The 13,053-nt window shown below is 41.7% G+C and overlaps 2 protein-coding genes across 2 annotated transcripts in view; one reads left to right on the forward strand and one right to left on the reverse strand.

Moving 5' to 3' along the window:
- Positions 1-1,470: 1,470 nt before the first annotated feature.
- On the forward strand, positions 1,471-6,449 carry prss35 (serine protease 35). Its single transcript, XM_037677158.1, has 2 exons — positions 1,471-1,509; positions 5,140-6,449. Exon 2 carries the CDS (start codon positions 5,159-5,161, stop codon positions 6,431-6,433), a length of 1,275 nt encoding a protein of 424 aa, XP_037533086.1. The 5' UTR covers positions 1,471-1,509; positions 5,140-5,158; the 3' UTR covers positions 6,434-6,449.
- Positions 6,450-9,751: 3,302 nt separating this feature from the next.
- snap91a (synaptosome associated protein 91a) overlaps positions 9,752-13,053 on the reverse strand; it is a gene marked incomplete at its 5' end in the record, with an annotated part of 50,799 nt that continues 47,497 nt past the window's right edge. Inside the window, 1 exon segment of the mRNA XM_037676443.1 lies at positions 9,752-11,918.

Raw genomic sequence — 13,053 nt, forward strand, 5'->3', positions numbered from 1 at the left:
ATAGATAGATAGATAGATAGATAGATAGATAGATAGATAGATAGATAGATAGATAGATAGATAGATAGAGATATATCTTAGACCCTTATATACTGTTTCTTTTTATAGTTTCTTTTGTTCTTTCCTTTTTTTCTTTTTTGCTATTTTTGGATGTAACTGGGACCTTGGGGACAAAATTTTGTTCCACCTCATGTACCACGTGATAAAAATGACAATAAAGTCACCTTGAACCTTGATTAGAGGAGGATTTTGTTCATATTTGGGACAAAGAAGTTAGACACTTTAAGATGATGTTTCAAGACGAGGTGTAAACGAAGCAGTTTATGTAAAAAGATTTTTATAAAAAATCTATTTTAAACAGAAAAGGAGGTCTCATGCTTTGGCTGTCCAAAACTTTCTAATGTAGCAATAAATATTTAAAATTTGAGATCTGCTCATTTGAACACTTTATGCAGAAGAAGATTAGGACCACCGTTTAGATTTTTATTTTCCTAAATTCTGACTTTAATCTCAGAATTCTGATTTATTTCTCAAAAAGTCTGTGATATAGGAGAGACCACCTTTAGACTTTACCTCCTGTCAAACTATCTCAGTTCCGCCAAATACAGATCATTCAAAGGGCTATCTACAACAGGTAAGATATTGACTACCTTTTCACAAAATACCAGAAAAAATGACTAAAACAAGAAAATTTGAGAAAATAGTTGCTTATTTCACTTAGTTGTGTGGAGGAAATGAACAATGAACAGAAATATAAGCAAAGTTTGAAAATATTTCTAAATGTTGGGCAATGAAGCTTGTTAGAATGCTTTTGGAAACAATAATTATTTTATAAAAGTAAATGCTAAATTAAAGTGAAAAGAACAGTAATAAAGTATTATAAACAGCTGGTATTATTTTAAAATTTTAATTTTCAAAGGGCCATCAGCTCATGAAAGGTTACGTATAAGGCAATCTGCAGACAACATCCATCATGCTCCATTGGGTGGGGTGGGGGGCGGGGGAGGGGGAATAAAAGTCCTGCTGATGTTTATGCTCGGATGTCCCACAATGGACTCAGAAACTGGTGCAGAAACTGGTTCTGTCCCAGCCTGCTGAGGTCCCGCTCACTGAGGTGAGCTCTACATGTTTTCAGGCTGAGCTGCAGCCTGAAACAAGATCTGAGACCTCTAACTTCACCCCCCGCTCACACTTTGGCTGGATTTGGACCCGCCCTTTTCTGAACAGCTTTTGTCTCCACAAAAAAAAGTTCCTTTCATATTTGCTCCTCTGCCCTCCCACCTCCCTCTGGTTCTCCCTCCCTCCTCAGCATCAGCTGGGCTGAGCCTCCTTCCTCTCAGACTCTCTGAAGAAGTGATGAGGAGAAGGCAGCCGTCGCCCTGCTGACACCAGCACGTCTGGGATGCTCTGATCCCTGTTTGTGTGCACCACTGGACTCATACTTGGTGTCCAAGGAGAACAGACCAAACGCCGAGGATTTGGAGGAATCCATCAGTTGGATGCGAGCAGGTTGGTCTCCTGATGAATGCTGTGAATATATTCTGTTTATTTGCATTTTATTTGGGTCAGTTATTTCAACTTTAAACAGATTTTCTTGCAGCATTTCTTCAGTTGCACTTTAAATATTTGGATTCTACATCCTACCTAATCTTTGAATGAGCTTATATATTTTCAGGGTTTGGTCATCAGGTCTATTTTGCAGAAAAACTCATTAAAGATGCATATTTACACATTTTCATAATCATTTTGCAGAACATTTTATTTGAAGGGTTATCATCATGATACTGCTACAGATTGCAATCTTTAAATATCACAATTTATACTTCTTGATTCTGATTTGTTGCTCTGAAGTTCAAAGTATGTCTAAAGTTTAGAAAGTTGTCTAAGCGGACTCAGTGTTCAACAACAGACCCAGGCGCCATCTGTTGGTTCTTTAGTCTCCCACTTGATCTCCTCCGTGGGATGAAGAAGGCACGGCCTCCTCTTCAGCTGACTGCAGTGGAAATCTGTTTTTGTCACTAACCCGCCCCCACCCCCGATAGCAGCCCATCAGTTTCCACTCATTATGTGCAGACTTGATGTTGCCTGGCCTTGGCTGTGATGCTGAACACACACTAAAGGTAATTTTTTTGTACTTTTGTTCAGTCCAACAGTTTTACGGCGCTTGTGGGCATGTACTTTATGACCATCTGCTGTTTGCTGGTTAGATGGTGGCCACTCTGTTTGTTTAACTGGATGCTGTGCAGAAAAATACCCAAAACGTCCCAGTCCATTGATTGACAGTGAAGTTCCTGAAAAATGAGGAGAATCTCACAAAAGAGAAAGTGGATTTTTATTTTTTGCTTTAGATGATGATGGACGTGGACGAGCTGAGCCTCCTGGGAGCTCATCCAAACCAGGCGGGTCCATTTTCAAACTTCATTAGCATCTAATTGGAAATGGAATGCGTGTCTTTGGACCCCACGGGTCAATCCCACCCCCGTCGTCCCTGAAAGTTTGTCCTCCTTCTGCACATGTCATGACTCATTCAGTTAGAAGCTGTCAGTCAAAACCAACACAGGCACTTTTTAAAACTGTATCAAATCAACAGCTGGAGCCAAACGTCTGCTTTGATTTTCCTGTTTGAAATGGTCTGTGTGACCTCATTGCCACTGCCCTGCTGATTAAACTAAGCTCTCCTACGCCTCTAGTCAAGAGTCTGTGGAATCTATTAAAACACACCCAGTTTTATTCATTTATCAGGACTACAAGGAACATTTACACAGAAGAAGCATTAACCATCAGTCTCTGATGTCATTTGGTGCGTGGAGCGAGGCTTGCGGAGCCGAGGGAACCAGATATGGTCATTACAGAGGGAGAAGGTTAACCATTGTGGCGAACCTCCAAGCCAATGTCTCAGCTCATTCAGAGCTTTTTCTCGCTGCCTCCAGCAAGACTCAGAGAGCATCAATCTTCTTTTACCACACAGCTGATGCATCAGCCTCAGAGATGCTCTGCAGGAACTACAGAAACATCCAAACCAAGTGCTGCTGACTTATATAAACATCTTAACAAGCATTCATACATTTAAATGTGTTTTTCCACATTTTGCCCTGAACTCTGGTCTCTCCCTTTGAATGTAAGGACTACATTGCCCCCTTGTGGCTGAGAGCTGAACTGCTGCTGTTTCTCTGGACCTCCTCAAGGCTTAGGGAACCAGTTTGGTGTACAAAGCAATCCAACCTGATGGTACTAGTGAGCACATGGTGACAACTTTAAGGTCACCGAAGTGATTTAAAATTTATCATTCTGAAATCATCGGTCCTTACAAAATAAAGAGAAGCCACAACCAAAAATCAGGGGGATCAGATGATCCAATGGCTGCTGTGAATACATGTGCTTTGTATGATGGTGTTGCATTTTTTTAATTTGTTCTTTTTGGTTTATTAAATAGCCCAAACTTCAAGAGACAGAGGGATACAAAATATTCACCCACTTTGTATTTTATTGTATTTTGTAGACTTTAAACCGAATTTAATCAGACTTTCAAAAGAATTTAATCTATTATTGCAAAATGAAAAGATGATGTCACCACAGTAAATCTGCCAAGAGAGGGTCAGCCATCAAAATACACAGAGCAGGGAAGGAGGGCACTAATCAGAGAATCAACCATAGGGGCCGAAGATAACCCCGATGGAGCAGAGAGATGGAGGTTCTGTCCGTAGGGCCATTAGAAGCAGAGCTGGGCTTTGTGGAAGAATGGCAGGAAGAAGTAATTTTATCAAAAACACACATCTAATTTGCCAAAATGCACATGGAAGAAGGTGCCGCAGTCAGAAAACAAACATTCTAGCCATCAAGAACAACAACATATCTTTCATTATGTTGAGAACATCATATCCACAGTAGAGCACGGTGGTGGCTGCATCATGCTGTGAGGCTGTTTTTCATTACAAGCCACTAGGAAACTGTTCTAAAAGAAGTAACTATGGATGGAATAAAAAAAGGGGAAATAAGTGTCAGGTAGCCTAGAGGGAAACGTCTTTGTACATTCGGGACAAGGGATGGGGACAGGGGTTCACCTTGGAGCAGGACAAGGAACCTGAACATGATGCTGGAGCAACACTCCGGTGGTTTAAGGGGGAAACAGTTAAAAGTCCTTGAGTGATCCAGCAGAAGCTCAGACCTGAATCCAACTTACAAATTCTAGTATGTTCTGAAGACTGATGCAGTCAGGCAGTGAACAAAAACTTCCTTCAGATGTGCCAAGCTCATGGAAGAGGCTGCTGTAACTGCTGGAAAAGATCGTTTTCAAAGAACTCGATTAAGAAGTTTGAATGCACATGCATGCCGGTGACATTTATACATGAAAGCCCCAACAAGCACCCTGCAGATGCTGGATGCTGTCTGTCATGGTACACTAAGATTCATAACTGGCTGTACTATACACCCCATTGCACCCAGTATTCACTGGTTAACTAACAGGACATCATTAATTTCATGTAGACTCTCCCACAGGTACATCTTCATCTTTAAATCACTTCTTGGTCTGCTGCCTTCATACATCTCCTCCTACATGTCTCTGCGTGAGTGCAGCTACAGCGTGCGCTCTCAGGACATTATTACCTGCAGTGTTCCCTCAGTGAGGACTGAACTAGGCAAAAGGGCCTTCTCCTACTCCGCTCCTGTTTCCTGGAATATCTTACAAAAAGATTTGAAGCTCTCGACCTTGACCTCTCTAAGTGACTTTAAACGTTGTTGTTGTTGTCCACTGTTGTCATCACTCTTTGTTAAAATCAGGTCTCTCTTGTAAAAGAGTCCCTGAGGCTCAATGGGATTTACCTGTATAAATAAAGGATGAATGCTCAACTCTGGAATTTAGTATTTTTAGAAGCAACTAAAACAGTTTGTGTCTTTTAAACTTTGTTAATCTGGAACATTTGGTGTCTGTCCATCACTTAGAATAAAATAGAAAATGATTTGAAAATTCAGGTTGTAAATCAGAATAAATTCCAAGGGGGTGAATTATTTTGCAGCTCATTTCATGTGCCTTTGTTTATTAGTTTTCAGTTACTAGGACTGGTGCAACAGAAAGAACACACATCATAATTAAATAAATACTAATTTTCACATTTCTTTCTTTTTTAAAATTTATTTCAGAGCCAGGCCCCACTCAACAATGGGCCCCATACCACTTTACATCCTGCTTCAAGTGACGGTGCTGACTGTGGGGGTGTCTGTAGCAGCAGAGGAGAACTCCCTCAACGACCAGTACACCTGGCCACAATGGAGGGTGCCACTGGTGAGGAGGAAGCGCACTGTGCCCCTCAGCAGCCCAAACTTCTCAGCTCACCCTGAACTGGAGCTAAGTGGGACCTGCGGGATCGAGTGTCAGCGTCGCCTTCCTTCCCCTTCCATGGATGACTTGGAGCAGTTTCTCTCCTACGAGACAGTCTTCGAGAATGGCACACGCACGTACACCTCAGTTTCTGTGCATGGCCTCAATGAGGTGACCGTCTGGTCCAAAAACGCCTCGTCTCGCTCCCGCCACAAACGAGAGGTGTACGGCACAGACACTCGCTTCACTATTGCTGATAAACAGTTCTCTACCAAATATCCGTTCTCCACCTCGGTGAAGATCTCCACGGGATGTTCTGGTGTTCTGGTTTCACCTAAGCATGTGCTGACAGCCGCACATTGCATCCACGATGGGAAGAACTACCTGGACGGAGTTCAGAAGCTACGTGTCGGCATTCTGAAGGAGAAGAGCAGACGAGCAAAGGGAGGCAAAGGTAGAGGAGGGAAAGAAAAGGGCAAAAGAAAGAAAGATGACCGAGCTAACGAGGAAGCACGGGAACCAGAGGAAGATGGCGGGGGAAAGAATCGTAAAGGAACGGGAAAAAACAGGAAGAGCCGGAGTCGTCGAAGTGTGGAATCGAGGAAACCTTCCTTTAAGTGGACCAGAGTCAAACAGACCCAGGTTCCGAAGGGCTGGTTCAAGGGTGTCTCAGAAGGACTTGCTGCAGATTATGACTACGCTGTTCTCGAACTGAAGAAAGCCCCAAAAGTTAAGTACATGGATCTGGGCGTTATCCCTTCAGTGAAGAAGCTCCCTGCCGGAAGGATTCACTTCTCCAGCTTTGACGATGACCGACCCGGTAACCTGGTGTACCGGTTCTGCTCCGTGTCGGAGGAATCCAATGACTTGTTGTATCAGCACTGCGATGCCAAGCCCGGCTCCAGTGGCTCCGGGGTTTACATCCGTCTCAAAGAGCCAGGCAAGAAGAAGTGGAAGAGGAAGATTATTGGGGTTTTCTCGGGTCACCAGTGGGTGGACATTAATGGGAATGGGATGCAGCAGGATTACAATGTGGCTGTCAGGATAACACCCCTCAAATATGCTCAGATCTGCTACTGGGTCCACGGGGACTCGAGTAAGTGTCAGGTAGCCTGAGACGACACAAGAACTCCACCGATTCCCGTTTATACCCGTTGTCCCTTTTCCCACAGACCCAGTTTAATTAATTCAACCCTCCTTTAGCCTCACTTCTTATCACCAAGTTGTAGCTCAACTGCACCTCCTTCCCCCGCTCTTCTGGACGTCTCTGCATCTTTTTTGTCTCGACTAACACAACAACTCACGTACGACCCAAGAAACGTAGAGCTGACAACATGAACTCGTCAAGAGAACTGTGGCTCGCCTTGTTTTTATTTATTTGTTTAAAATAATTCAGAGAATTAAAATATGAATTAAGTTTTTTGCTTTAACTTTTTTAAATACCTTGACTTGTATGGGGACAATGTTGGACATATTTTATAGTCTTAAGCCTCACACATTTATTTATCTATTGGCTTTATAGGAAGAAACTTGTATTTTTAAGTGTTCTTTAACCAAAAACGTGTGCATTGGAAAAACAAAAAGACCCAGTAAGAAGCTGATGTACCTTCATTTTTTATAAACTTTGTCAAAATTACAAGGAAATTATATATAAGCTTAAATGACTAGCTGATGGTTTGATTTGTATATATCTAGAAAATTGTGTTAGTTTTTTTTACGAGTACATTTAGAATTGTCTGTCTAAATAGAGAAAAGCTCCTCTCGATGTGTTTTTATGCTTTTTGTCTCGCCGTCTTTTTTCTGTTTGCATCTCAGTGAAAAGTGGTTTCATTGTTGTGCACAAAGCTACATTGAAGCGTATCCTGAAACAACGTGGTGCTAATTTATGAGACTGTAAAGTTTTTATTTTAATGCTTTATCACGAGACTTCTCGGAGTATATTTTGATGGCCTGGTACTGTTCTTGTATTTAATGTAAGGCTACATGTTGTGGGACTGAACCATTCGATAATTTACTTGAGCTCTTTGTGTCTCTGTTTTTAAAGAGTAAATGAGATTTAGAAAACTTTGTTATAGTTAAATAAAAAGTTCAAAATTGGCGTGTAACGTCTTTGACTAATCTTGTTACTTGATTTAAGAACATGTCAAGAGGAATGAGTACTGATTATTAAACCAAATGACTTTATGTTTGTAAATGTATGTGATGATTCTGGCTACAAATCTTACTTTTATTAAGTGACGTGAGTTAGAGATGCATTCGGCCCAAAAAATCCGACCCGACCCGGCCCGGCCCCAGCCCGTAGCCATCATTTCCGAATCCCACCCGACCAAACAAATTAACAGTTATTAAAGGTCCAAACCTGTAACCTCCCCCCAACAGTTTTAATTAAGCTTTCACTGCTTATATAGTTATTAATGGTCGCGGACGAGCGTGGCTGAATAAAAGGGCAGAAGATCGGAGCTGAGGGGGTGTTTGTCCTTTCATGACCGTCAAAGCTCATTAAATCCCTGTTTCTACCTGCATTCTGCATTATTCAGACACTGACCCTACTCTGACATGTCTGCTTTGGGACCTCACCTGTTTGGGTCGTCGGCCGCGTGCGTCCGCTGAGTGCAGCGGCTGAACGTCCATTTGGGCGATGGATCGCTTCCTGGCAGTACTGGTAGTCCCATCTGAAGCTGAACTGAACTTTAGTTTACCTCTTTCAAGACCGGTCAGCTCGCGGTCAAACGGCTGCGTGCGGCTGGTGATTGTATCAAAATAAATTTTATTGGCATTGCACCGAGATACAACGCAAACATGTAAGTACAGTCATCCGAAAGATTGGCGGAGTGCACGAAGCTGCAGCTATAGAAAGAGCGGCCTTTTCTTATTCTTATTCAGAATAATATTTTTGAGCTAGGAAAAGGGGGAAAAACATGAGGGTAGATAGTGGTATTACAAGAAAAGATCTTTCACATCTTGTCTATCAGGACACGATTTGAGACATAAAAAAACCTCTACCAGCAGCACAATTAAAACATGGTTACATTTGCATTTGACATCGAGGTGTTGAGATTTGTCCATGAGCGTTTTTTTCAGATCAGCCACAGTTTCTGAAGATGTTGTTTCAGCGGACAGTTCTGATAAGCTTGCACAGAAAGTTCTCGGGGGGGGAATAGATGAAGCTTTTGTCCTTGGGTACTCATGTCCCAGAAGAAATTTGATAGTCGGCCTGTCTCCGAGGCCGTCGGGAGTCAGATTCAGATAAGCTTGATTCTTGCTTTTCTTCAGGCAGAGATTACTTTTTTCAAGCCTTGAGTCCATCTGGGCATTCTGGTTCCGAAAATGCCTAATTGTGGGATTCCATTCCACTGATCCATGCTATGAGTCTCCTTCAAGTTTGAACCCACCACGCTGACGAGTCCCAGAAGCTGCAGGTGGCCTACGATTCTCATAAATCGCCTCCACCTTATGGTTAAGCTCGTAAACCCGATGATTTAAAGTTCCCACAGCGAGGACCAGACCTTCACACTGACTCGGAAGCTTTTCCATGGCCGAAACAGCTCCCGATGTCTTCTTCAAAAGTCGATAAAACAGAGCCCCACCGATGCCAAAAAGCAGAGTCCCTGCTATCATAATTCCAAATATGTAAACGTCTTCAACATCCTCCTGAGACAGGACTGAGAGACACATCATCTGCCACACTCCCCACAAATCCATGACGTACCCCACAGCGTGAGTCTCAGCTGGACACGCCGGTTCTCCAGGACCTTGTCGCTTTGATGAAAAAATCTTATCAATAGAGTTGAACACCTATGATTTCAAATCCATAATCTTCTTAATTTATGTTCAGGAGATGTGAACCAGGCACTTCAGACACACAGAGAGCAGAGTAGGAAGAAGGAAAAATGGGGGAGAAAAGACAGAAGCAACCACCTCGATCAGAGCCAGGGAGGAAAAAAAAGCTATGTTGCTATATAATTGGATCGTCAGCCACGCGCGTTCCTCTGATACAGTTAAAAGCCAGACACCGACCTGGCCCGCCCATCCAGCACGTTATTATGGCCCAGCCCGACTTTGGGTCAGGCTGGGCTTCGGGCCCGGGTTAGAAATGACAGCTCTAACATGAGTCCACTGGACCTGCTCTCCAGTCGTGTCCAGAAGGTGAGACACAAGAGGAAGAAACCATCACTGTAAAAACTGACCATACAGACAAACAAGCGGTACTCGGAGCCCAGCTGAGGGTGTCGTGATGAATGGTCAAAACACCAAATGAGGCTGCGGTACATAACTGAAGATGTCATGCTGGTGGAACCATATTTAGGTGCCATCTTCCAACGACCCATCAATGAGGGCGTTGGCAACCTGAGTCAGGACAGCCGCTGCGCTTCAGAGTTAATAACAAACTGTCAGTAAAAAGTGAATTAAAAAAACAAACAGATGAGGAGCAGATTTGTCCGTCATCCAATTTATTGCATCTCAAAGGGCTTACATGCACTGAGAAGAGCCACTGTAAATAAAATCAATGTACAACTAAAGACAAATACAGTTTGAAGTTCTCAGTCATGAAAAATGTTAATAATCTCTCGTTATTTACTCTCACAAACATGACAGGAAACACAGATTTATCACTGTCCGCAGTTTACAGCACAGAGAGGAGACATGGTCCGAATTTACACCAAGACCCAGAACATCGTGAGTCCATGACAGTAAGGTCCATCAGGAAGGAAAGGGTTTGCCAAAAGACGTATTTGTGGAACAATTTTATGGCTGAAGGGTTGATCCTCGGTGGGTTGGTCCACAAATTTCTCCCAGGTGGCTGCACAGTCTACTGACAACAAACCAAACGTCACAACAAAAGAAAGAAATCAACACAATTCAAATCTGACTTTTGTTCAGTTTTATCAAACACCCCGGTCTTCTGGTTCATATTTCTGCAGAACCAAGCACTGAGCACCTTCAGAGGCACACGCCTTACAAAGTACGAGCGTTAAACTAGCAAAGACTCCAACTTAAGGAGATATTCCTGCCCTTGTGAGATGGGGCTTCTGTGGAAAAGCTATAAAGAATAAATATCTTACTTGTTGTAGGTAAGTAACTCTTTGAACTACGTCTGTTTGGAGAAATGAAGTTTATGTTCATCAGCAACAAACTTTGGTTTTAGCCATTGACTGTTGGATGTCAACTTTATTTCTCCAAGCTGAGGTCATTTAAAGAGCTATCTGCAGCAGGCAAGATATTTATTATCCATAACATATCCACAGAATTCTCCTTTAAAATGGCCAGAAGATTCATTTAGGTTTTGTTGTTGAAACAATATTTCATAGTCAGAAAATACAATTTAACATTTTTCCCATGTTTTAAAAATGGCTGCTCTTCATCAACTAAAACATTGCTATATTTTTCCACGGTCACATCGTTACAATCTCGATGATAGTACGCAGCAGCACGCCGGGACTTCATGTTGCCTCTGTTGATCTACACCACCACATACGAGCATCTTAAAGTGGTGAGTAAACAGAACGTTGTTTGATTAAATAGAAACGGTTGGTTGGAGTTAAAATCTGTCGTTTAGTTTTACTCAAGTGCTTTCATTTAATTTGGATTTTAAGCGTCACAATCAAATCTGAATCCAAAAAGTGCCAGTTTGAGCGTGGAGTTATAAACCAAACTACTGTAGGAGTCACTAAGTCAGCACTAAGTTACGCTTACACTGATTTATGTCAAATAACCCTTTAATAAGACTTTGATTCTGAAAGGGCAGTAAGAATCAAGTTTTACTCTTTGCTGCCATCGTTGTGAAAATCACCAGAAGTATTGAGGAATATTCTGAAAAAAAACAACAACATTTGTTCCAAATAACAAAACGAGACGCATCAAGAAAATAATAAAGGAGACAAACAAAGAAGGACCACTTGTTTTTATGACTCAAAGATGCCCACAGAGGTTGATCCTAAACACACTTTTTTTTTCCCCAGATAACTTCAAAGATGACGAGAAATAGAAGGATACTCACACAACTTCTTACAATTTCATGTCTGAGTCACATTTATATTTCCTTTCAACAGACATACAGAGTTGAGACGTCGAACCGTCGCCAGAGAAATAAATCTATGTACATTGAAGAGAACTTCTGTAAACACCACGCAAAGTCTCCGAAAAAAATCTACCGTTTTTATACCGCTCTCGTCCGATAAGGACGAAGAAGAGCTCGTCCCCCATCAGGAGACAGAGACGAAGATGAGGGGATGTGGGCGGGGCTTAGGACACCAAAGCACATCAATCATTCAACTCAGCACAATAAATGAATCTAAACACATATTCTGTCACTTTCTCTCTCCTTTCTGGATATTTTTTTGTCTGTTTTTGTGTGATTTTGTTCAAACAAACAACAACAACAAAAAAAAGGTTAGTACATGACATAAGCACAGGCATGGATTTTTTTCTTTCATATATTAGTTTATAATCTATTATGGTTCACGTTCACAGTTTGTGCTACAACATCATACAGGAGGGAGGGCGGGGGGCAGAGAAGGTCAGCTGAACGTCGCTGGCATCCTGAGATGTTGACGAACACCAGGCAAGAGTTGAGCAGGCTCCGACCCAGAGAGGTACGCAGCTGTGACACAGGAAACCCCAAAAACGAGAATAAAATGTTTCAGAGAGCAGGTTTTTATCTGCTGATAGTGACAGAATTTTAATTAACAAGTACCTCATTCGCACTATGAAAGGCTCTCATGGCTGAGGAGATAATGAACGCTTCATTTTATTTTGTTTGTAATATCCTCTGAGTATTCATGTCCAGAGCTTAACTTCAACACGGAGTGTGTAATTAGGCCCAGTTAATTACCATTTCACTGACTAATCAAAATAAAAGCATGACTGACTGCAAAGAAGAGCAGCTTCATTAGCTGCTGGTGTTTTCAGGCAGAAACACATCTTTAACAGGGTCACAACCAAATACTTTTTTTTCCATATTTAAAACCATATTGAACTGGGATTTGTGTAAAAGTTATAAATAGTTATTATCTTACCTGCTGAAAGTAGCTTATTGCTGATTTAAAACAGCTCCAGTCTCACAAACTTCACATGCACATTATAAATTATGACCTTTTACACTCCTGTCAGTTTTACTTAAACCGTTATTTACACAGCTATCATTATTTATAACCTTTTATAACCAAGTAAGTTGCATCAGTTGTAGAAATCCCTGGTACACTCGGGGTTTTGTTTGGTGAAAATGTGAAGATTAGAGTTGTCTTCTTTAGACTATATTGATGAGCTAATAATGGCTCATCCCAAAGGATCTGCAGCAGATAGCCGCTGTCATAAAATATCATCCAAACGCTGTCATTTCCACCTTTACTCTGCTGTCCATTCTGCATTACACAAATATCTAGGCAGAAGTTTTGTCCTGTTGCTCAATCCACATTGATCCAAGCTGTGGTCCCAATAACCTTCAAGGCCAAACTGAGATAGTTCAAGAAGCTATGTACAACAGCTATTATGTTGTTTACACAGAAAATACAATACAATAATATACACTACTACAATCTGGGTAAACTTTTTTGTCTAAACCAGGGCTATTCAGCTAAATTGCTCAGGGGGACACAGTTACTGAAAGCCAGCAGCTCAGGGGCCAGACATCCAGCAATTAAAGTCATTACGTAAATTAACCAAGTATTACAATGATCTGTTATCTTTTAAATTTGTTTATTTTGGTGTACTGAATCATAAACGCAATAAACAGAACC

The sequence above is a fragment of the Nematolebias whitei genome, chromosome 5 (assembly GCF_014905685.2).
Source record: "Nematolebias whitei isolate Nwh7 chromosome 5, NemWhi1, whole genome shotgun sequence".
In the NCBI taxonomy this organism is placed as follows: domain Eukaryota; kingdom Metazoa; phylum Chordata; class Actinopteri; order Cyprinodontiformes; family Rivulidae; genus Nematolebias; species Nematolebias whitei.

What these genes read in the sequence shown, in the direction of transcription:
- prss35 (XM_037677158.1), top strand. Translation starts at nt 5,159, where the DNA reads ATGGGCCCCATACCACTTTACATCCTGCTTCAAGTGACGGTGCTGACT.